General features: G+C 37.3%; 1 protein-coding gene across 1 annotated transcript in view; it reads right to left on the bottom strand.

The window, feature by feature from the left end:
- Window positions 1–25,401, bottom strand: part of ATRNL1 (attractin like 1) — an 819,545-nt gene that overhangs the window by 96,477 nt on the left and 697,667 nt on the right. Inside the window, exon 28 of the mRNA XM_063102060.1 lies at window positions 14,321–14,435. Within this exon, the coding sequence (XP_062958130.1) occupies window positions 14,321–14,435 (115 nt within the window). The remainder of the gene's footprint in view (window positions 1–14,320; window positions 14,436–25,401) is intronic.

Here is a 25,401-nt window from a genome sequence, read left to right as displayed (position 1 = left end):
TTGCTACTGGGGTTAAGAGTGCTTCCAGGCTGTCTCAGTGGGCAGAGCTAAGAAACATATGAATGTGTGTGTATACTAACACCCATGCACACATCTGTATTTCTCTATGTACCTAAGTGTATGTGAACGAGTTCATACCCAGCCCTCTAATTCCAATGCACCACCACAGGGCTCATTCTAGTCTTCTCACTTTCCTCACATGTATCTTTTTTCTCTGACAGTGAGAAACCTAGATCTCATTATCCACAATATATTTACTTTGTTCACTCCTACCAGAGACATAAAGTAGTGTCAGAATTGCTAACCCCTGCTCCTGCTTGTAAAAGAAACAATTGTACTAACTCTAGTATGTTTGTATATAGTTTTTTTGGTTGCCTTTAACCTTACAGTAAAGTAATCATTTTCTTAAGTTACTTGGGTTGCTCTTTTCTTCCCTACCCCCTCAGTGTACTTATATATTTATTCATTTGTGATACATTAGGTTCATTTTTTTACAGTTTGAATTCCATTTGGGGTTCTCCCACATCCTGATTTTATTTATTTAGTTATTGGGTATGTGAAACATCACAATGTTTCTGAGAGTTAAAGTTGTACACAAAGGTGTACTCAAACAAGTGTCACTCCTTCCTTATGACCTCCTACTCTCTCTTTCTTTGCCCTATTTTATACCCCATTTCTACTCTACTTCCTGTAGGGAACCAGTTTTTTAAGTTTCTGGTTTATATTTCTTGTGCATTTTTTTTTTTTTTGCAAAAATAAGTAGATATTTGTAGATTTTCTTATATTCCATTTTTCTTACATTAAGGACAGCATACTCTAGATAGTCTCCTGCACTTTGCTCTTCTCACTTAACACTACATTCTGGAAATAATTTCAAATTGGTTCATACAGTTCTTCCTCATCCTTTCTTATAGGCGCATTGTACTCCATTTGTGGAGGTTCCATAATTTATTTTACTATTTTCCTAGTATGGTCATTTAGGTTGTTTCCAATATTGTATGATTACAAAGAAATGCTGAAATAAATAATCAATGCATATGTGTTTTCATACTGCTGGAAGTATATTTTAGGATAGATTCCTAAAAGTGGGTTTTCTGGGTCAAAAGAGTACATGTGTAGGTTTGTTAGGTATAGCTAAATTCCCTTCCAGCAGAACTGTACCAGTTTTTATCCTCATCAGCAATGTGTTGTCACACTTTTTAATTTTCACCAACATGATGGGCGAGAAATGGTATCTCAGTAGTATTTTAGTTTGCATTTCTCAAAAATACTTCTAATGCACACAGAAAAAAAGGAGATTGAGGGGAAGCTCAGACAGACAGGTAAGAGATGCACAAAGAGCTAAGATGGAACTCAGGAGTGCCTTCACAAGACTATAAGTCACCTATGAAGCACAGCAAAAGATGATGATTCGAAAGTGTTGGGGAAGTAATAATGTAAGGACTAAAGTGATCCACTGGAGATATAAAGGGAAATAGAACATAATCTGTAATGCACCAGGCATGAGATAGGTTTAAAAAATTGACTTGTTTTTACATGCGTGAGGAAAGGTTAGTAACAAATAATGCTTAAAATAGAGAGACTTTCAAAATGTTTGGAAAACCTCAGTCTTAAAGAACAACGGGGTTCTAAAAACCCTCAGCAAAGGATGTAGAAGCCAGGTAGCCAAGCAAGAATCAGAAAAAGCTGTAAATGGATGTTCCAAGCAGCAGAAGCAGGGTCTGGTGACTCACACTTATGCCACCAAGAAAACTGGTAGGGACTCTGGTCCTGCTTAAAGCATTAAGAATGAAGAAGAGCCTATTCATTTTCCAGAAAAGGCAATAGGATGATGTCAGAAATGATCAAACAGTGATCTTATGAATGACCAAACTGTCAAGATGACATTTTCATATATGGAAAAAAAAAATAACAAAAGACCCCCAAAAATCTGTTAAACATAGTAAATCACATAAATAACAAACAAGACTTGTGACAAATAGGTCTGTAGGATGGGGCTGAAACAACAGCTCTAGTTAGTAATGAAAAATCAGTGTAACCTCAGTAAAGTTTTCAATTATATTTTATGAACTAAATTTTAGGCCAGAGATTAAGGATGTTTTTTCATTTTTAAAAGTTGAGAAGCATCTAGAATTAATTTATAGCAAGGTACACATACCAAGTACACGACAAAGTACAGGAGAAAGTATGAATTCACACCTAGTTTAAGAGCTGGACTCTGGGAATTTAGTGCCAACAGGCACAGGTGAGTCAGAGAAAAGGAGGAAAACAATTAAGCAACTATACTGACCTTCTATTATGCTTTAGGCACCATTTAGCCTTTAGGGATATAAAGAGAAGGATAAAATCCCTGCCCTTAGCTTGCCTGGACAGGATGGAGACAGTATAATAAAAATGTTATAGTAGTGAGTGAAAAAAACAAAGTAGTAGCATGAGGATGGGTAGAGAAGGGGACCAGTTTCTTCACAGATGAGGTGACTCGAATTAGAAATTCTCTTGAGGGAACAGGGGAGGTGTGTGTGTAGGGGGCCGGTGAGGAGAACATTTAATTAACATCTCCCTAAAATCATCATCTTTGCAGATAACATCAAATGAGTGACAGGGCATGAGAATGGCATTTAAAAGGACAGGATTAAATTTCAAAAATGACCTTGAAACATCAGAGAGACTAACTCCTTCCTTTTCTTGTGCAAGAAAAACAGTGGGCATCAATACAAAATGCAGAATGGCACAAAAAGTCAGGAATGGAAAGAGGGATCCTGTTGAACTACCAGCAGGGCAAGGCAGTTAAGTTTAAAAGAGAGGGACGTTAGGAACTGAGAAACAAAGGATGAGAATAAAGACCAAGTGGGCCCCTTGGCTGGCTCTGTCACGGAGCAGATAGCGGACTTGGAGATAGACTCTTTAGATGAGACTTAGTTTCCTCATCCATCACACAAAGGGACAGAACTACCTGTAGAGTCCCTTTATATTCCATGTTTCTTGAGCTGATAATACTTGGGAAGGTTGCAAAGCATTGTGAGAGTCACGAGACGACCTGAGCAGGAAGAGTTCAAGGCACAGATGGAAGGACGGGGAGTGCTGGATGGAACCCGAACTGAAGGCTGGAAGGTGATTTCAAAACTGACTTCTACCACATGATGGATTATTATAGGGAGCACAATCAGCTGTTCTCTGTTTTCTGGAGAGACGAGAGCAAGAAGAAAGAGAATGAAAAAATGGGATCCAATTGCAGTGGAGACAGTTAAATAATAGAGTGAATTAGTCCCGGAAGTTATAAGCATGCCTTCTGGAGAAGTCTTTAGAAACAGTCTGTCTGTCCGAGATGATTTTGGACAGGGTCACCAGCTGTGGCTGCAGGCAGTTGGAGGAGCCAGATGTCATTTCAGTGTCCTTCCTAGCTCTCTGTTTCTGCAGTTGTATAATATTATGCATAAATAGAGTAATACAAAATTACCCCATTTATACATTTTATGTGTCTATTAATACGGACAACAGCTTCCTTTCCATTTTCCCAGTAAAGTTTTGAATACAAATGTAACTTAGTCTTTCCCCATTACAGCTCTGCCTTCACAGCTAATTGCCTTGCAGAACACTTAAGGAGTCATTTTTCATTATGATGGTGAGCAAGGGGAAGGCAGATGGCACAGTCATGTTATTGATTTGATGACACTTGCCTGGCTTGTTGGATAAATGGAACTGAATGTATGGTCACTGCATCCAGACTTTTAGGGGCTTTAAGGTTCAACTCAAATTATATCAGACAGGAGGTCCAGGGGACAAGAATCCATTTATTCCCCCAAGGCTTGTAAATGATGATCCCAGGGATCATGTAGGACTCCTCAAACAACCTCCCTGGAGTCCCGCAGACCAATGTAAGTCCCAGCTCTTAACAAAGAGGATGAGATCTCTCAAGTTTTGCCAGTGCTTGACCTGTGCAACGTGCCTGGATACAGAGACCATCAGTTAGTCGGTTAGGGAAAGCTCCACAACTTGTATGGGCTATGCTCATTTGTAAATTGTAAGGTGGACAAAAGGAGATGAATTATTCACTTTTCTGAGGGCCATTAACTCTCTCCCAAAAAACACTCAGAGAAAGATCACTGTGGCCTTAAGCAGTTAATGTAATTATAACCAACACGTACCTTTTGTAGAGTTACATGTACACGACTGGTGCTTGCTCCTCCACTAAGACTTCATTAAGAACAGATATTCACACTAAAAAAAAAATACCTTTGGTAGATACAATGGTACCATTTTACAGCACATGGTGGGACCTAAGATTAAACCAGTTATCAGTATAGCATGGAAATTTTATCAAAACTTGAACATACTCCCTCTGGAGTATTAGCTAAGGAACTACTAAGTATATTAGCTAAGGAACCACTGGCCCTATGAGGTAGCCCCAAGAAAAATTTTTATGTGGAAAGAAGGAATTCCTGAGTCCCTGACCCACATTTTCTTAGCATTTTACCAGTTTGCCAGTAAGGAGACATATTTTCTCAAGCCACTTAATTTTCCTTTTTGGATCTAGGGAGTTCCCTTCTGTCTGCCATTTCTGGGCTCTGTGTGGCAGAAATTGTGCAGTACTGCCTGCTGGTAAGAGGTGAATTACTATTATTTTCTATTATCTGGTTAGATTTCTCAACATGGTACAATAAATGGGGGTAAGGTGGAAGGTGGGGGGGAGGGGAGCAAGTGGTAAAGTCCTTCCCTGCATGAGAGGTCCAGAGACCTTGATTCTAGTCCCTGACCAGCTACAAACTCATTGACCCTAGACAAGACAAGTCTCTTCCCCTCTCTAGCTGTACAGGTTTTTTGTTGCTTTTTGTTTTTGTTTGAAAAATATGGGTAGAACTAGATAATTTCTAAGGTATTTCCTAAGCTCCAAAAATTCTAAAATTCTTTGACACTCAGGATTACCCATCCATCCTTCTTAAGTGTAGAAGCTAGCTGCTATGGACTAAAAGTTTGTGTCCCCCCAACCCCACCAAATTCTTGTGTTGAAGCCCTAATCCCTAACATAATGGTATTTGGAGGTGGGATTTTGGGGGAAGAGAAATCAGGTTTTGATAGTATCATGAGAGTGGAGGCCCCAAGTGGGATTAGTGCCTTTATGAGAAGAAAAGACCAGAGCCCTTTCCTTCTTTCTGCCATGTGAGGATATCACAAGGTGCCTTGCAGATCAGGTAGAGTGCCCTCACCAGACACCAAATCTGCCAAGTGCTTTGATCTTGGACTTCCCAGCCTCCAGAACTGCAAGAAATAAATTGTTGTTTAAGCCACCACCCAGACTGTAGTATTTCATTATAGTAGCCAGAACTGACTAAGACAGTAAGACAGCAGGCTTCTGTTAAATTCCCCCAAACCTATGTAAAGTAGGAATTCATGACCAATTAAAGGTAAAAGTTGTTATTAATAGGCAGTTTTGTATAGATCATGGTGTCAGCTACCATAAGAAACACTGGGGGGGGGGGCTGATTTATCCTTTACATTTTATTCATACCTACAAAATTCTTATTTTGTTGTTTTGTTGCTGCACAGGTAGCTTGCTTATTGCAAACAAATCTCCATTTTTCCCTTTGGCTTTGTAAGTTGATTTCTTGAGTTTTACTTTTTTCTATTTTTCTCTTTGACCACAGTAATAATTTACAGAAATACCAGAAAGAGGTGGCAGGTAGGAGAGAAGAAAAAGAAAAGAAAAATGTTTTGGCCATGTTTCAGTTTGGTAGTCTCATTTTTCATGTCCATAAATTCTGACTTTTTGTATGAGTTTGTTTCTAATTGCTCTATCTTGAAAGTATTTCAGTTAACTTTTAGGGTTAACTCAATTCTGCAGCATGTTTAACTAGCCATGTTCACTATTCTTCAAATTTCTTACTCTTATTTTCTTCTTTGTTTCCTTTATACATTGATCAATTTATCTCAACTAACAATGGCATAGAGATAAATTTTTAAATTTCTTATGGATGGACCGTGGCCATGTCACTTCAGTGACAATGGTCAGTAAAAGAAAAAGCTTGTGCTATCCCCCAAAGCAAATAGCTAATGGTCTTTACCCATAGCTGAAAAACAAAATCAAACAAAACTAAAACAAAACCTGAACAAAAAGATTAGAAAAGGCACTTTGCTGTACGACTTTTCTGGTTTTAAATTCTGGCTCCACCATTATTTACTATGTGGCTATAGGCAAGATACTTAACCTTCATGAGTTCATTTTCCTCATCTATGAAAGAAAAGTGACAATATATACCTTATAGGGTTATGGTAATTCAAAGAATAGTATAGAGCACAAAATAGATTCACCACAAATGGTATGTGTTAAAGATGATGACTATAACAATACTTGATACATTTACCTGCTAGATATAACTAATACGTGGACATTTGTTCCATAAGATTGAAAGTAAATTTATTTTTCTTTCATAAAGAGTAGAACCAAGTTGTATTGTTTCAAACTTAAATATAATGGTTTTCAAAAATTTTTATCCAAGGAAGAAATCGAAGTTCAAATCAGGAAAAAAGAATAACTTTATGATAGATTTTACACATGCTACATGGGATATACAAATTGCTTCATTGTTTTGTGTCATCTTTCACTAATATTCTGATGCTCACTGAAACTTAAGTCTAAATAACTAAGTTTTATGGATGTATTCCATCAATAGTATAGTTTTGAGCTTGATTTCAGTCCCTGTGAGATATATATATATCCCCATGATATTTACATGAATTGTAAAATCATAAAATCTAGTCTATCAAGATTATGGGCTTGAAGTGAAATTTTACCTAGTAAAGTTCACATTTGTGTAGTATATATCTTTCCCATGTCTTTTTTGGTGACGAAGTTCTATAATTTAAAGCTAATTAATTTTATTTATCGATTATGTATTTATCAAGCAACTACTAAGTACCAGAAACTACTTAGCAGCTGTGCTTTAAAGATAAAATAAGATACAGCCACTGCCCTCTCAGAGCTCACTATCTGGGAAGAAAGTTAAGTAAACAGTGGCTTTGATATATGTCAGAAGGCAGTAGAGAAGTGAACCAGCAAATCTTACAGGATTTCAAGGAGAGTGAGGTCACATTTGTACGGAAGGGACTGAAAAGGCTTCATGGAAGAGACAGTGGCATTCAAATGGGGCTTTGAAAACAGGAAGCTGAGTGAGAGGGCATTCCAGATATAAGAAACAATAGTAAATATGAGAGATGACACACATATACTCATAAAACCACAGGAAAAAAAAGACGAATGTAATGACAGGCCTAGCAGCGATCGTAAAGACATTCTATCTACTCATCTTCCTTATTTTATTGATGAGGAAACTGAGGGTCCGAGAGCTGAAAATACTTGCCAAAGGCCTGCAGCCAGCCAGCGTGCTGTGCAGTGGGCACAGGCGGGGACTCCGTGGGTGCTAAACCTAGAAGCGAGGTTGAGGAGAGGTCAAGGAGGGCCTTAGACCCCAGAGTAAATACCTAGACTTATTTCAACAGGCAGTGAAAAGTCCGCAAAGGTCTACGAAGAAGGGAGTGACATGATTAGAGCTGGACTTTGCTTTGGCGGGGACCCCGCTGAGAGGCAACCAGTGCCTGAACAAAGCACGGAGGGAGTGAGAATGGAGAAAACTTCTGCTCCATCCGCTACAATCAGTCTGTGGAGCTTCGGGATTACCTGGATGTAAAAGGGAAAAAGAGAGGAGGAAAGCTAACCCGAAGGTTTCACACTTGAGCGACCCTGAGACAGACTTTACAAAAACAGTCGACAGGGAGAAGAGCTGGTCCGGGGAACGGTGAGAGGTGACAGAGAAGAGCAGGAATGAAGGGTGATTTCACCTCTAAACAGCAGGAAATCCAGGCTGAGATGCTGTTCAGCAGGTGAGAGGTGCTGGCTGAAGACCCACAGGACTGGGGGTTGGCTGCAGAGAAGTTTCCCTCATTTAACCTGGGAAGCCAGCTGAGGACCAAACCTGGGGGAATGCTGAGCGGCACTTAAGGGGCAGCTGAAGTCCACAAGGCACAGAAGGGAGAGGCTCTACAGCCTCTGACTGAGCAAATTCTAGGTGGATGCCTGGGATGAATCAAGGCACAAAACACCAGAGGAGGCAAAAGTTTCCAGAAGTTAGGGAGGTAAAATGGGGAATATTCAACAAACACTGCAGAAACATGATGGGAAGTAAGACGGGAGGAAAGGCATTTTAGGGACTATGTTTACCACTCTTATTAAGCTTAGCAATCGTTTTGTCTCACTTCTCTATTCTTTGTTCCTATCATTTAGCACAATTTGTAGTTAAGGGTTTATTTGCATGATTATTTGTCTCCTATGCATCTCCACATAGGCTGTAACCGATACGAGGGCAGGAACTGTGTTTTGTTCACTACCGCATATCCAGGGCTGGCATGCAGCAGACACTTTTAAATATTTCTTGAATGAATAAAGGTAGCAAATGAGGATTCACAATAACTATATTTGGGATGGAAGATAAAATTATTTCCTACTGTGGATTTTAGGGTCTTTTTAATATCAGGTATTATTTGACACGGTCATATTTATTAACAATAATCTCAGACATTTGTTCTTATCTCTGTTGTCTCCTGGACTTTCTGCCTCATTTTGTGGCTTATTTTACCACGAACTGCCCGCTTTTTCTTTCTTCTTTATGAAGACACACATACTGGCTGTAAACAATATTTGGATTTGAGGTTAAAGGATAACTAACATGCCAGATTTTTATAATTTAGTGTTGATACAATTCAGTCGTTCTATTTCTTATTCCAGCCACCTCTAACAAAGGGACTGCTAAGATTAGATCAACAGATGTGTTTCTAGAAGTGTGAGGATATAGTGGCAGAGTTATGAAAGGAAAACAGAGAGTCTGAAGGGAATGAAACTCCAGAGGCTTGAGGAAAAATGGAAATGTGCTGTAAACACTGGCTTCTGAGGAAATGTGTGATATTTCTTTTAATCTTTTCTAAAATAGGGGCACTATAAACTATCTACATCTTTCAAATATGATAAGGATATTGTGTACCAGACTTTATTAATAAATTATCAAGTTTTTTTTTTTAATTAAAGATCTAATTATTTTTAGTCACTAACCAGCAATACATGGAAAAATAAAGTTTCCCAACTGGTCCTGGGCATCTGGAAAGATAAGTTACCACTTAGAAGCAAGTTATTTATTCTTCCCATTCCAAACTGGTATGACGTAGCATGATTTGTGGTAGAGTTATTCAAAAATGCATCCTAGGAATCTAACCCAATCCCATCATTTTATGCATGAGAAAACAGGACCCAGAAACCAGAAGACTTGCCATGGTCACACAGCTAGGTAGTGGCAGAGCTGGGTCTAGATCTCAGGGCTTTTGACTCCAAGTCCGTAGCTCACACATACAAGTGTAAGGTCTTCTCCTGTGACTGCATACCCCTTATTGCTATTACACACACCAAGTCATAGCTTCATTAGTGGATGTGTTATGGCGTGCACATCTTTCTATTTTACCAAATATCTGGAGTTAAATAATCTAGAAATGTAAATCCATCTTTCTTTTGCCCTTAAGCCCAATGCTTAACAGAGACCCTCCAGGACCTTCCTTTTTGACTCTGGATTTAAAGCTTTTTCAGGAATAAGGGCAATCTGAAATACCCCTGTGTTTTTATCCAGAGAAGCTCAGTAATGAGGGAGAGTCGCACAGGCTGAGAGTCCAGTGGCCCTCGGTTTGAATTCTGGTTCATTCACCCAGTAGCCATATCAGCCCTGGGCAAATAATTTAATTCCTCGGGTTTCAGTTTTTTAATCAGTAAAAGTGAAATAATCATAGCTGCTTCAACAAGTCATTAAGAGGGTTAAATCAGTGTGTATATATATATATAAACCACCCAATACAATGCCCAGAATCACTAGTTCTCTTTTTCCCTCCTCTTTCACTTAATTAAACCAAAGTTCTCTTTCTGTCATCATTATGAACAGGAAAACTATCCATGACACTGAGGTTAGACAATCATTTTAAACATTATACAATATTTCTGCATTACTCAAAATAATCTGGTTGTCATGCCAAAATTTCTAAGCCTAAAGTAGAAAATTTCAAAATCTCAAACCTCGACTTTCCGATAATGTTAGAGTCACTCATACATGATGCAGGATCATGGCAAAATTCTACTTTTAGTTGAAGCACATGGCTTCTTTCTGGCAGTGAATATCTGGGCCACTGGGATTTTTAATCCAGTGAGAAAAGTTAATCTGCTTCTCATTAGGAAGAATCCATAAACTATGAAATCCATAACCCTCCATCACAAAGTGACAGCAATCATTATCATTTTCAATTTATGCTTTGAAGATCTCTATTTACTTTGTCCACATTTCATCTTAATGTGACTCTAAAACGCTTGGGGACCGTGCTGTCCAGGGTAATTGGAGACATGCTTGGTTGTTTAGTGTCATGCAGCAAAGTTACTTAGTGTGTCCTGTTTTCACGGGGACGTCAGTCTTTCAACCACTTTGAGGTCAGAAGAGAAAGTGGCTGCATGATGAACGTCTGCCAACAGCGTAAATCCCACATTAACCCGAGAGCGACTGGCATGGCTGGCAGCGCTCACTCACAGAAAATACAGAAATGAAGCAGCAGGTTTACTGCGTGGGGTAGCAGGGAACCTAATTTATCTAGCTCTAAGCCACCAATAGAGGGAGAATTTCTCACAAGCACCTAAATTCATTATATTAAAAAAAAAAAAAAAGATTAGTTCATGGGTAATCTAAGGGATAAATCTGCACAGTTGTTCTTTGGACCTCTGAGAAGATGAGAACCATGAGGAATGAAGTTCACACATTTCAGACAGACTGAAAGGTCCATGTTTAATCATTGCTGAATAAATATTACTCAAACAGTTTGCTGGTGGAAAGAGAATATAATCTAAAAACAATGCCATTTTTTAAATTTAAAAAAAAATTGCTAGCTGCTATCGAAAAGAGATGGCCAAACTAACACCTGCATATTTCTGAATCACTCATTTTTTAGTGCTGAAATTCAGTTTCTGAGAGAAAACCACCATGCTCATAGGATGCTTCTGCCTTTTCCACATCCCCAAAGTCATCCTTCTCTTAAATCCTTTTATTCATGCTAGTGAAGAGTACACATGACACTGACATTTAGGAAGCTATATTTCAAAAAAGGGGCCTGATAAAAAATATTGAGACTGTGCAAAGTATTGCAAGAGGAGTTTTGATCTAATAATAAATGCTAATTTAATCACTGTACAATTTGGAGACATAAATAGCCTGAGAGCCAAGAGAAGATTTCTGGAGCCCTGTCCTTCACACAGTGGGGGTTGGGTCAGGAGTCTGTCCATGAAGCTCCTTCTTCTTTCCTCCTCAATTCCCCAAACCTCCCACCCTATCCCAACACTGGAGGAGGCTCTTCTGAATGCAGGGCTCCTTAGTGAGGAATCTGGGAAACAATGAATGAATTCTAGTTCAATTGCTCATTTTATTGAAGTTAGCTGAGGCTCATAGATGGAAGTGGTTGCTCAAGGTCACATTTCCCGGGTCTCCATTCATAATAATCATCAAAAGCATTTATGAACTGCTTTCTATGTGTAGGGCATTATCACGAGCACAGGTGTATATAAAGACTTTCTGTAAAGATATGAGAAAAGCCAAACTCTACCAATGAGATAACAAGTGGCAACATTTTCCACTCAACAGCCAATATGGTTCCCAAATAATCATTGGGTTGTATTTCTTCTTAAATACTGGATAATACTATGTTAAGTTTTAATTGGCTGCGTACACACCAAATATTTTGATGAATAATAATAAAAAAAAAAAAACCTAATCATTTCGGTATCGGTATTTGCCTTGTTCAGGGGAAACCCTAGGGGATGGCATTAGAAAATTTCTTTCTACAGATATTGCTTATTTTTTGGCAGTGAAGTCAGGAGCTTTTTATTTTATTGTTTCCCAACATATTATTATTAAAAATTTCAAACATAGGGCAAAATTGGAAGAATTTTATAATGAACACCAGCATTCCCACCACCTATATTCTACTATTAACATCTTACTTTGCTTGCATTATGACATATCTGTCCATCTACCCATCTTACTATCTGTTCATCAATATACTGCATGTTTTTTATGCATTTCAAAGTAGATGCAGACAGCAGATAATACCATATTTTGAAGGAGCAGAATCAAAGGTTCTTCTTATCCTATAAGAAGAGCTAGAAAAATTTATTAGAGTTTTTTAAAAAACTAAGAACAATCTCATCCTAAATTGTGCACACAGATATTCATCATAGTTCAAAGTACAGGCTCTGTAAAGAGTATTGTAAGCTATTTCTACCTATATCAACCCTGTAGACATTTTCAGTACTCATTGAAATGCTTGGCTTTGTGAAGACATGGGCTGTTGATTACAGAGAAATATGTTGTTACAGATCATTCAGAAAAATTACCTGGAAGACTAGCAATAAGTATTTTTAGTTCTTTTCCTCTACGTTCTAGTATCCCTCCCCCAATTATTCCTTGAGCATAGAAATACAGTGCTTTCTATGCCTTGCTCCCCTCATTTATAAAGTGAGTTTTATAATACCTATCTCACAGCCTTGTCATGAGGATCAGACGGGAAAAACAGGAGAACACCTTGTAGAGTAAAGCACTATGCACATCTAACATAGCATTATCATTAGTAATCACAAGGCATATGTAAGAAAACGCAGCTGAGGTAATGGTCCGCACCGCTACATGCCTCTTTTAAATCAGTCAGAAAGGATTTCAAAGGTTAAAGGGACAGAGTATTGGCAGTTGCCTTCCCTCTGCCCATCAGTGAGTCATCTTGTCAAGGATCTAGAAGAACCTTGGTGTATATCACGTAGATTTGTTTTCATTAGTAAAGTGTTTGTTTTGGAAATCATCCCAGCTTTAAAACAATGCTTCCATTAGCTGGGCACAGTACCTATAATTATCCTTCTTATCTGACCATTGCCAAACTAGTCTACTTACTGCATCCCATTTACCTCGGTGATGCTGAAAGGAGAAGGGTGAGACATTCACTCTGTGTATAAGAAGGTGCAGAGAATGCTTATTTCTTTGAATAAACATCTTAAAAATAAACTTTGGACAGAGATTCCTGCAACAAAATATCATCAGCTACCATCAATGATGAGTCTAAAGGTGCTGGAAACCCTCTTCTCCAATATATGGGAAAATTATTTTACGTGGATATCTAACATTTATAAATATAGACTGGTGTATTTTACATTTGTGTGTGTGTCTGGTTGGACAGAAATCAAGAAAGTGAGGAGCAAGTTCAAAGCCAACTAGAGAAGCAAGAAAAGATAAAATAAGCAGGGAGGCAAGTTCATCATCAATTACTATTATGGAGAACCTGCCAGATCTCTGGCACTTTATTTTATGCTTAAGAGGAATCGAAGAGAAAGACAGATTTGAAGTCACCCTTGCCCTCGAAAAGCATCCATTTTGCTAAGACTTGGATGGAGAAAATAATCAGAAGACAGAAAAACTAGAAATTATAAAGAGATGGAATAGGATATGTTAAAAAATAGAAAGAGAGAAATAAGTATAGGCTGTGATTTAAGTACAAGTTACATTCAACATTGAGCATGTTTAGATGTGGACAACACCACAGCAACGAGAAGACCTCTAAGAGAATACATATATAATTACTCTCAAATCCAAAACATGCTTTTTATCAAGGCAAGGAGAATCGGAACACAGGCCGGCTGTGCCCAACTAAGGGAGAAGCTTCCCCTGGCCTATGAACCCTGCCTGTCTGGCCCTGGGAGCAAGAACATATCTTGAACATATTGAGATAATTGCATCAAGCTGTCATCCTCTGATGCCAGTAAACATTCCAAACATACAAGTAAATCTCCTAGTTTGTTCCCATATACACAAAGCAAATTTCTAATCATATTTGTAATCTGGCTTCCTGTATGACACATGCACTGGGAGAAAAGGAGCTGGCCAGAAAGGTTAAGAATATGGTTGCCCTGCTAATGAGATTTCTCATTGTAATTACAACAGTAAATTGGGATGTGTGTGAACCTATATACATGTGTATATTATACACAAATATGAGCACATTCAACATGTATCTGTTAGAGAAACACTGGCAAATCTGAATTTATAGCAATGCAGATATCTAAATATTTGGGTAAAAGTGGATTCTAATAAAAATTTACCATGCTCTAAATTGGAACTTTTAAAAAGTCTTTACTGTGCTATTTGGTGGTATTGTGTATTTCTTGTTTTTGTCTGCAAGCTTTGCTTAACTGCTCATGGCTCCTCATTCATCATACCTGACTGTCCAGGAGGAGGGGCCCCTGATGATCCTCGTGGTAGACAAAGAAACACAGTCAGGACAGCAGCTCTGTTCCCAGCACATGGCTCCATGGCTATCGGTTTGGGTGCCCCCTGAAAAAGAAAACCCATTTTAAGTTTGCAAAAGTGACACAACATTGCTATTTTACTTTCCACCTTATCTATCGTTCAGTCAGCTGGATTGTACATTCTTAGTTGTTGGAGACACATTATGTGTCATTTTAACACTCACTCCTGGCACAGTATAGATGTGCAATCTATCTACAGTTGAATGAATGAATACATTTCACTATATTTGACGTGCAGCTTGTGAGCCACAAAGCTATGCAACTTTTGTTGCTTTTTCCCAATTGCTTCCTCTCACCAATGATGTACCACATAACAGTTTACTAATGAAGTGATCACAATTCAAAATATTCTGTTGGCATATCTTTTATTTTCTTTTTAAAATTTATTTTAAGGAAGATTTTACAGAAGTAGCTTTTATGCAGGCATGATTCCTTTTCTATGATCAAGATATTCTGCTACACTGTCCTTATCTGTTGCCGAGTCTCTGAAGTTTAAAGTGTTAAATAATTAGACCATATTCCAACTGCAAGTTTGTACCCTTTGACCTACAGTTCCCCATTTCCTCCCATTTCCTCCCCTTCTTATCCCTGGTGACGACTGTTCTACTCTCTGTTTTTATGTATTCAACTCTTAAAAAATCTACATATAAGTGAGAACATGTTGGCATATCTTTAATATAACTTCAGTTAAATACATATTTAACAATCACCCACCAATGCACCTGTATAAGTAATATAGCTTTAGGAATACAAGAGAGTGAATGAGAATATGATAGTAATAATAGTAGTAATAGCTAATATTTTATTAAGTATTTACTATGAATTAGGTAATCAAAGTGCTTTACATATATTAACTTATTTAAATCTTATAACAAGCCTGTAAGATGAGAACACTGAAAAAAGAGGTTAAAAAAGCTTTCTCAAATTCACATAGATTAGAATTAGTAGCAGGGCTGGCATTCAGGCTCAGGCAGGCTGCCTCCTGAGTCCATGTTCTTAACCACACAATGCAGCTTACAATGTGTGGGATGTACAAACAAACATGCACTCCCAGAAACGTATACATAAACTTATGCACAAGCACACAGTGTGCACACACACAATCCATGCACACACATGTGTACCCAAACACATATGTGGACTTAGGGTTTAAATACAATGTGACCTTTGAAAAGTGAGGATATCATTTTAGCCTAGGAATGGTGGTTTTGGCTATATCAAAGAATTACAAGTGAAACATGGTTGACATATCAAAGCAACATCTCTGCATAAAGGCAAAAGTGGCTTTAATTATTAGAACAAATGATTTGCTCAGTTTTTTTCCCACTGATTATATTTGAACTTTTCAGAAGAAATATAGACATGTAGTCATTCACCTACAATATTCCAGAATATTGCCATTTCCAGAAAGTTTAATGAGCCATTAAAGATAAAATATGTCGCCTTTCATGTAAAACTTAGACTGAAATTTGTGGTGACAATGGTTTTATGTGGTTATAAAGGATTTCTCCTTTACAGGAACATAAATCTCATGTTTTAAAATTGTTCTCACATAGATACATTTTGGGAATTTTCAATATAAAGGTGAAAGTTGCCATCGTGGTAGAAGCAAAGGGCATAAAAATGTTCCAAGAAAATGCTGTAAGCCATGTTGCAATACTTGTATCAAGTTACATGATCTATGGCTTTACACTTTAAAGCTTACATTTAATTTAACAGACTTATTTTTGAAAATGTTAAGTCAAAATCAGCATAAGTACATAGATATTCTCCAATGATGTAAATATTTAGAGAATAAGCTTGTCACACTCCAAGGCTGAAAGAAAAATACTATGAATTTTTTTGAACCATATTTCTAGATTACTAAGATTTACTTTAATTTAATAAATGCAAAGCATATATAAAGGTCAATTGGTTAAAATATTCTAAGAGAACATAAAATGAATTCAAGTTTTAAATGATAGTGATATATTAGAAATAACCAAATCCCTTTCACTATACCTAAGAAATAATTGATCATTTCTACAAATAGAGAAGGTTTTCTTTGTTGTTTTGTTTTTAAGTTCTCAATGCAATAACTGGCACTATTCAGAATATCTAAAGTCACATTTAAAAAAAAACTTGATTGCAAAAATTAGAACAGTAGGATTTTATGATTACAGAAAAAAAAGTGAGAAACTGTGGTTCTTGGTTTAGGGAATTTAGAAAAAAAAAAAAAACAATTTGGTAGTACATTAGTAGATTGTGCTGCCAGGCTACCTTTCAGCTGTTTATAACACTAGCAGAAAAGGTTTTAAATATCAAAAGCTGGTGTTTAAACATCAAAAACATCAATGGAGAGAAAAACTAGTAAAATTAGTTTTAGAGCTAAAAATTACTAAAATTAATAAAAATCATTAAAGTAACTGTAAATTTCAGTTGGAATATGGTCTAATTATTTAACACTTTAAACTTCAGAGACTCGGCAACAGATAAGGACAGTGTAGCAGAATATCTTGATCATAGATAAGGAATCATGCCTGCATAAAAGCTACTTCTGTAAAATCCTCCTTAAAATAATTCTCTCACTCTTAGTTCTCCTGCTATTGTATAGAAAACATTCAGAAATCTCTTTATATTGATAAGCTATACAAAAGGAGATTATAATTCTGTTTTGAAATCAAATTGCCTTACAACTTGGTCTATTTTTAGCTACAAGAATTTTCATCAAAGGATATTAGCAAAAATATGAATTAGTCATTATGTTTAAAATATTAGTTACTAGCACAGCTCTTTGACAATTCTGGAAGGAATTCACATAACTTAAAAATTTATTTCCAAAGAGTTTGTGTCAAATATCATTTTTGATACAGAATTTTAAACAAACAAACAAAAAAACACTTTATAGCACTTGAATTTTACAATAGGAAATATCAAAATCCAACAAATGATAATATTTTTGATACCTTGAGGTTTGTCAGTTGTTTTGTGTTAAATACATAACCATGAATCAAAATCATTTTACAATGACATAACATGTTCACTGAGCTGTGTAATTTATCATGCATTTTCCATGGGCGCCTTTGGAAGAGATAAGGCATGGGTTTGTTTGCCCACAGCACTCAGCAACTGTGATTTACTTCTAGGCGTTTTTATATTTGTTGTACCACAAGAAGCTGGTGTTAGACTGTGCCAGAAAACATCCCTGACAGTTATGTAATTAGCAGTCCTTGTTTACTAAGCACATAGCACTTTTACAAAAGACGTGTTTTGCTCACTCTAGTGGTTTTGAAACTATTGAACTCTTATTTTCAAGTTATTGTTTTGGGGGGGCAGAAATTCTATGTTAAATTCTTTCCACTATTCAGCTATTAAAGACAAATAAATTACCAGAGAAACTCTGGAATCATACAGATTTTCAAGATTACAGTTCTTAAAACTCAAAATAATGTGTTTTCAAAATGAGGCTGACATTGAGCCTGGGATCGATCCTGGGAAACCAGTGCTAAATGAATCACTGCACATTTGGAAAACACCGTGGCTAAGGCTGGCTACTTGTTTCTTCCTCTGTTGGCCCTGCCCTCTCGAAGGGTGAGTGGGTGAGTGACTTAATTCCAGAAATCACACTGAGGCCCACCACTGGAAACTCTCCCTCCAGCAGCTGAGGGTTTTAACAGAATTCACATCCTTGAACTAGTCCTTGCAATTTAAGTCAGGTTCAGTCCAACACTCAAAGACTCAAAGATAAAAAAGACATTATGTCCTTTTTTGAAAATTTTTAGAGTTCCAAAACAGGACTTGCAAACTCAAATATCTTCAAGGTCCAGATGGGTAACTTAGTAATAATAGCTAACATTTATTATGTGCTTACAATATGCCTGGTGCTATGCTAATGCTTACATGGGTTTAATCCTACCCCATGAGGTAGGAACTATTTCTGTTGTGCAGTTGATGAAATTGAAGCTCAAGGAGTTTAAGTAACATAACAAAGGTTGCAGACCTAATAGGTGGCAAAACCAGGATTTGGATCAATGCAGTCTATCTTCTGAGCTTATAAGCTTAACCCTACACTACACTGCCTGTAATAAGTAAGAAGACTGACTTACCTTCCAGAGTAAGACAATAAAAATGGTGGGCACTAACTAGAAAGTACATAACATCTTTAAAGACATTAAACCTTAAAATGTCTGCTGACCAAAAGAACACATCCATGGCTCAAGAGGGGCCTGAGGGTTGCCAGGCACTTGTGTCTGCCCACTTACCAAACCTCATCTTTTATTCCGTACAACTCCATGCTTTAGTCAATATAACTGCTCACTGTTCAACAACTTCTCACAGTCTCCAACTTTCCTGATCTCAAAACCAAGTCACCTCATTCATGAAACTTCCCCTGGTCTGAAGTATTTAGTCTCCCTTTTTATTTCTTTGCCCCTTATGGCCCTTCTTACTTTCTACCTTGAATGACAGCTGGGTAAATATCCTATCTCCCCACTGGATCAAGCTTCTTGAAGGCAGGTCCAGTTTCTCATTCATCCCTATACTGCCTGGACTTACTTCTTCTACTCGAAATGCCCAAGCACAGAGCTTATGCCACCTTTTTGGGACTTATGACCCCCACGTCTCTATTACAGGTATTGACATGTTGTATGTCCCTGCTCCTACAAGGCAGGAATCACTTTAGCCTTTTTTTTTTTTTCCTTACCTACAGCATCTACTATTGCATTGTACATGGTAAATGAAAGAGTGAATGAATGAACAAATGAAATTGTCACAGATGTCACATGGTGAGATAACTAGTAAGGCATGACTCAGTTTCTGTCCAAATTATGGATATTAAAGGTATAATAAAACACTGAAAAATAATAATAGTTAACATTTATTGAGTTCTCATTAGGCACCAAGTGGCAGGCTAAGCCTTTTACATGCATTATTGTGTGTAATCTGTACAAGAGGATACTGTTATTTGCCATTTTGTGCAGATGAAGAAATCGAAATTCAGAAAGGGCAGATAATATTCTCAGGGTAATACAGCTAGTGAGGGTCAGATCCAGGATTGGAACTCAGATCTATCTGATTCTAGAATCCACATTCTTAACCACTATATAATATTATTTAAAATATAGCTTAAGAAGACAAGGAGTTTCTCATTCTCTCAGCTCAGCTGTTAATAGTAGAAACCAACTTAGGATATCAGTTGTACAAACTTATATGCATACACCTGCCTTCAGAACACTGCGTCCTAGGAGCAGGTCTGCCACTATTTAGCTGTGTGATCCTGGGCATGTTGTAAATTAATTTTCCCATCAAGAAAATGAACAGTTAAGTTAGATGATTTTTAGGGTCTCTATCTGCCTCAGCATTCTGTGACTATGATTTATGGATAACTTACAGAATCTGTGACATACCAGTATCTAATACTTTGTCTAAGTATAGTGAAATTTAAAATTTCAAATTCTTAGTAATTTTTTTTTCCTGCTCAGTTACTTTAAATGGCACATCTAATTTTTAAAGAATTTTATTATATCATACGATGAATACATCACATAAGACTAAATGGCCACCATCGCATGCCAAAAAAGCAATTAGAAAATTGAATCAAGGAATTAAGGATTAATGTGGATATGTTATACCTGTCAGCAGTAATAAGTGTTTTGACAAGAACAGAATAAAGTCTGACAGTATGCACAAATACTAATATGATATATGAGTGAAATATTAAAAATGCAAACAACTGCACATTAATCACTCTAACATTTCCCTACTAAAACATTTTTAATGCTATTCTTATCAGAATCCATCTATAAATAAAAATGAGTCTTTCTCAACAGCTTGCATGTCTTGGTATTTGCAGTTTAATGAATGTTTATATTGATATGAAATTTAGTTTTTAGTCACATTAGTAAAATAGAATTAAGTTACTAAGCATCAAATTAAGTCAGCCTGATGGCTTGGCTCACAGCTAATCAAGTGTGCTGATTCCATAGGATCAACAAATACCAAGATTCCACATCTCAAAAAAGATTCTCTGGTTTCATTGTTTAGACTTGGGAAAATATGAAAGTGAAAATCATATTCTTTTCTTATTTACTTTTTGTTTTGCCTGAAATAATAAAGAGGAAAAACACATTAGCTGGCTTTACTCAGTAGGAGAAGAATTCATATTAATAAAATAAATTAAGCCGATGGACATTCTCAAAAACAGGGTTAAACTGTATGAGAAGCCAATTCAAAGAGAATAAAGTATTACATGTGGGAAAAGGTAAAGGAATAAAACATAATATTCACAGAATCACTATGCTGCTCCTAAGGTTCTGAAGGTATTCCAATTGTAAATTTCATTTTCATATAGTACCAAATGTTTTTCCTTTGTCGAAATGCCTCCATGTTCAAAACTTGTTCAAAATTTTTCACTACATTTATGTACGCACACACAAACATGCACACTCATATACACCCATATTTGAGGTTTACATATGTAGCATGATATCTGGTTTAACTGAGTTGTGCTGTTATTTTAATTGTGTGGCACTGACTCGGGCAGGGAAGAGGCTGGATTGTGATAGCAGCAGTGTTACTACCCATTTTGTCCCAGATGTTTAGGTCCCAGAAAGTAAAATCGGAACAATACTATCTCCTTCGCGAGTTGGTTAATAAATCTGAATGCTAATAAGAGGCAACTTTGAACACATTATCTTTGATTGATTCCTGGTAGCATTTTTCAAAAGTTTGAAATAAGTTGTCTATTGAATAATTGCCATAGTAGATTTTTAACAACCTGCACTTTCCTCGACAGCTCAGTGGAAAAAGCAATGTAACCACTATATTTCATATATGAATTTTAAAATTCAGAACATCCTTTCTGGCCTTGAAAAGCACTGCTAAGGGTGGGAGACAAATGTAACTCCCAAATCAATCGACTTCCCATCTTGCTCTTGCCCAGACTTGCGCTTTTGTTCTGGTCTTTCCATTCATCTAGACTTGTCAACATCTACCATGCCTGGAAGATCTGACTCAAACTCTCTACTCGCAGGAAAGCCACCCCCAGTCATCTCAGGCCACTCCAGGACCTCTTTGCCTTACTCTATCTCATTAAGCAGGAGTTAATAATTTTTCCTTTGGTAACTACTGCGATAAGTATAATGTGGTGCTTAAGAAGACAACCTTCAGCACCCAGCTGCCTGGATTCAAGGCCCCACCCTCTGATCCTAGTGTGAGCTTGGCCAAATCACTTAACCTCTCTGTGCTTCAAGTTTCTCATCTGCACAACAGAGCTAGAAATACCTTCCTCCTAGTGTTGTGATGAGGAGTAAAGGAATATGTTTACACATACAAACACTGGTTTCTACTATTAATAGCCGAGCTTAGAACGACAGACTCCTTGGCTTCTTAAGCTATTTTTTTAATAATATGGTACAGTAGATTCTAGAATCAGACAGGTCTGAGTTCCAATCCTGGATTTGACCTGCACTAGCTGGGTCACCCTAAGAATATCATCTGAAGTCTCTGAATTTCAATTTCTTCATCTGTATAAAATGGAAAATAGCAGTATCCTCCTAATACTACAGACAGAAACTGAGTCATGCCTTACTAGTTATCTCTCCATATGACCTCTGTGACAATTTCACTTATTCATTTATTCATTCTTTCATTTACTTTGTGCAATGCACTGTAGTAGATGCTGTAGGTAAGACAAAAAAAGAATCTAACATGATGCCTGCCTTGTAGGAGTAGGGACATACAACATGTATACCAATACGTGTTTTATATATATTTATAAATATATGCAGCACACAGTAAGTACTTGGTAAGGGACAGCTATTATTAAACCATTCTGCCCAGTTCTCACTATGCTTTGGATTGTTCTCTGTTCTATCTGAAGAATATGTTCCACTTGAAAGTAAGCTATTTGAGGGCAGAGACCATACTTTAAAAATCTGTTAATAGCTTGAAATGAATTAATTAAGAACTTCAGCCTCCAGGAGAGAATTTTATTAATAGCTTATAGAGTGAAAATCTGTTCCCACTGCCAAACTGCCCACACAGGTCCCATCAATGCTGCCACTGAATATCTGCCTATTTTTCCAGTTTTGTTCCCTGCTTTTACCAAGGACTGACCGTGGACATTATGTGCTGCATGGAGTAGACTTTCTCTGTCACCTAAGACTGAAATAATCAATAAATATTTAATGTATAAGTGGGTATTTGGTTTTTTTTCTTTCTTTTCTAAATAGTGCACAAGGCAAATCTCTAAATTTTGTGGCAAAATGTTATAAACAGGACCTCAGTCTAGAGTGGATAGATGTAAACCAGGAAGGAAATTAAAAAATCAAGATCTTGGTATTATTCCCCAGACTGTTCCACTGTAAAACATGTTATGTCATGAATGCAAAATGTCACCTTAGGAACACAGCAGATAGACAAATTTATTTAAAAGGTAAGTGTGCTAGCGACTGGGGGCAGAGTGCCGCATGAGGCACAGTCCCCACTCTGGCAGAGCTGCCCTTCAAGCTAACTGCAACTCTGACTAATTTAGAGCTGAATGTTCTGGCAAAGTCATGCATAGAGCCCTGAGATGGGTGTGGAGAGGGGCAGGAGAGGGCATGAGGAGTTCTGGAGAAGGACTTTGCCTTGCAAAGATAACCGGGAGTTCACCAGGAGAATGGCGAAGGATGGACATTTCTGGCATAAGGAAGAGCGTGGACGCAGAGGTGTAAAGGCTTATGGCTTGTTTGGGAAATTTCTAAAAGTTAACTGGGGATAGAGCCTAGGAATTATTACGTAAAGATGGATAAGAAGAAGCCAAAGAGGAAGACTGGGGCTCTCCGAGAAATCCAGGACCCTTGTCAGCCCCTTTGCATTCTTCCTGGCCATGACTGGGATTATTACTACCTGCTTACAATGCACCACCGAGATGCTCAGATGGAATGTGACAAGTGCAGCACATAGTGGGCCTCCACACAACCTTCATCAAAACATGGTGCAAATCATTCCAAATGGGCACTTGCAAACCTTCCTCTATCAGGAACTCACAGTGCTTTTTGATTAAACGATTGGCCAAATCTGTTATAGTGAATGAACATTAAATTAAAACACTCATTTCTGAAACTTTTAATCATAAAAGTACATCAAGAAGCACTGTGAAAACTAACTGTCAGCAGAAAGAATAAAAGTGCAGATTTGGCAATATTCTTAATGAGGAATCAAATGTTAATAGATCCAGCATAATAAATGATTCTCTACTATGATTATTATACCAATCACAACCTATTATAAGTAACAGAAGTATGGACAAAGTTCTGAAGGAAAGAGCTTATTTGACTTGTTACAAAAACATGTATGTAATTACTATACAGTAAAACTTACTTGGATCTCTCAGAGAATGAATCACAAAGCTGAACATTAGCCCCATGAGGAGTAAGACTTTGCTATTTTACAGTATTTTTTTAAATTAGTATAAAATTGCTTAAAATAAATATCTTTTTCTGCTTCTCAACCTGACTATAATATATTAAACATAGTTCAATACTGTCTAGATGTTCCATGATCAATAGTGTGAGTATCAGTTTTCGCAGTATGTTGAGGATCCATGGAGTTGCAAATGTATCTATGAATAAGTACAGTACAGCTGCAGCCCTAAGGATTTTTACGGCAATGCAAAGATTATGCAGCTGCTAGAGGATAACATCTCTGCTTTTCTGAAGAACTCATCCATGATGTAAAGATTGAAATGACCTTCTCAAGGGGTTTTCTCATCCCCTGCAATATCATCTTCTTTGTTGCTATCAGTGTGCTGTGACCTGTCGCATCATTCAAAGCACTAATTCTACATTACCAATCCCATGGACCACAGACATCTTCTTCACAGTTTGTAACAATCTTCCTATGTCCCTTGAAGTTTGTGGATGGAGTAGCTTTTCCAATTTCAAGAGTTTTGACAATAGAGTTTGGAAATAGTCTTATTATAAAGTCTAGAAATACTTCATCAGGATCAAATGACTTTACAGCATGTGAAGCAGACTTGGGTTCAAATCTTATGGGATCCTGGGCTTATCTAACTTTCTGTGTCTCAGCTTCTCCGTATGAAAAATAGAGATTATAACACCAAGGTTACACTGAGGATTATAAATGATAATGTATGAAAAAGGTAATTAGTGTAGTGCCTGGCAAAAACTAGGTGTTAAAATTTTTATATTAGGTCAAATCATTTGCAAACACAATTTTTGTTAGTCAAGGCCAATGGAATATCAGCGATTTTATATGGTTCAGCCTATAGTTCCTTTTCCCTTCCTCCAACTTTGTTTTGGTGATCCATGGTATGGAAGGAATGGAGGTTTACATGTCACGATCTTTTCTTATGTTTCTCTTCTGGGTGATTTCATTCTCTCACATTTGGTCCCAAATTATGGGACCAGTACTCTAGTGTCTGTGCATTAAAACTGGAGCCAAGTTTCAAGTTCAGACATAAGCCTATTGTAGAGAAGACGACAATTGATCAATACAAGTGTTAGAAAGTTCAGAAGCAAAAGCCATTAAAAAAGGATACATATTATACTGAAACCTTTCTGCTTACACAGCAAAGAGAAAAATATTTTACAGATAGATATGCTTAGAAATAGCTCCTAAGTATGTTCTTAAGTGTCTCTGTGCGTACTGGGGGGGGGGGGGTACTGGGAACACTAACTCTTTGCCCACTAACTCCTCATAATTTGCTAAATTAAAATATCCTTAATTTTATAATCAAGTGAGCTAAGAGGGGAAAAAATGAGAGGAAAGATGATAGTAGGCAGAGGATGCTTTTAGCAGAACCATGGGGTCCTCTGGCAGGCATCTGGGCCATGGCCAAGGTATCTGGAACCCACAAGACAGGGCTCCCATCCCTGAGATGTGTAGAATCCTTGTGTGGCCAAACTAAATATATTTGGGTAGCATTCCTTTTGGTCTTTCATCAAATGATTTGAGTGTGTGAACTCAACTACCTTACCAAAATTTGCTTTAGAAAATGAAGTACATGA

The sequence above is a fragment of the Cynocephalus volans genome, chromosome 7 (assembly GCF_027409185.1).
Source record: "Cynocephalus volans isolate mCynVol1 chromosome 7, mCynVol1.pri, whole genome shotgun sequence".
NCBI classification, from domain to species: domain Eukaryota; kingdom Metazoa; phylum Chordata; class Mammalia; order Dermoptera; family Cynocephalidae; genus Cynocephalus; species Cynocephalus volans.
The sequence above is the reverse complement of the archived record's forward strand: the minus strand, read 5'-3'. Positions and strand labels throughout refer to the sequence as shown.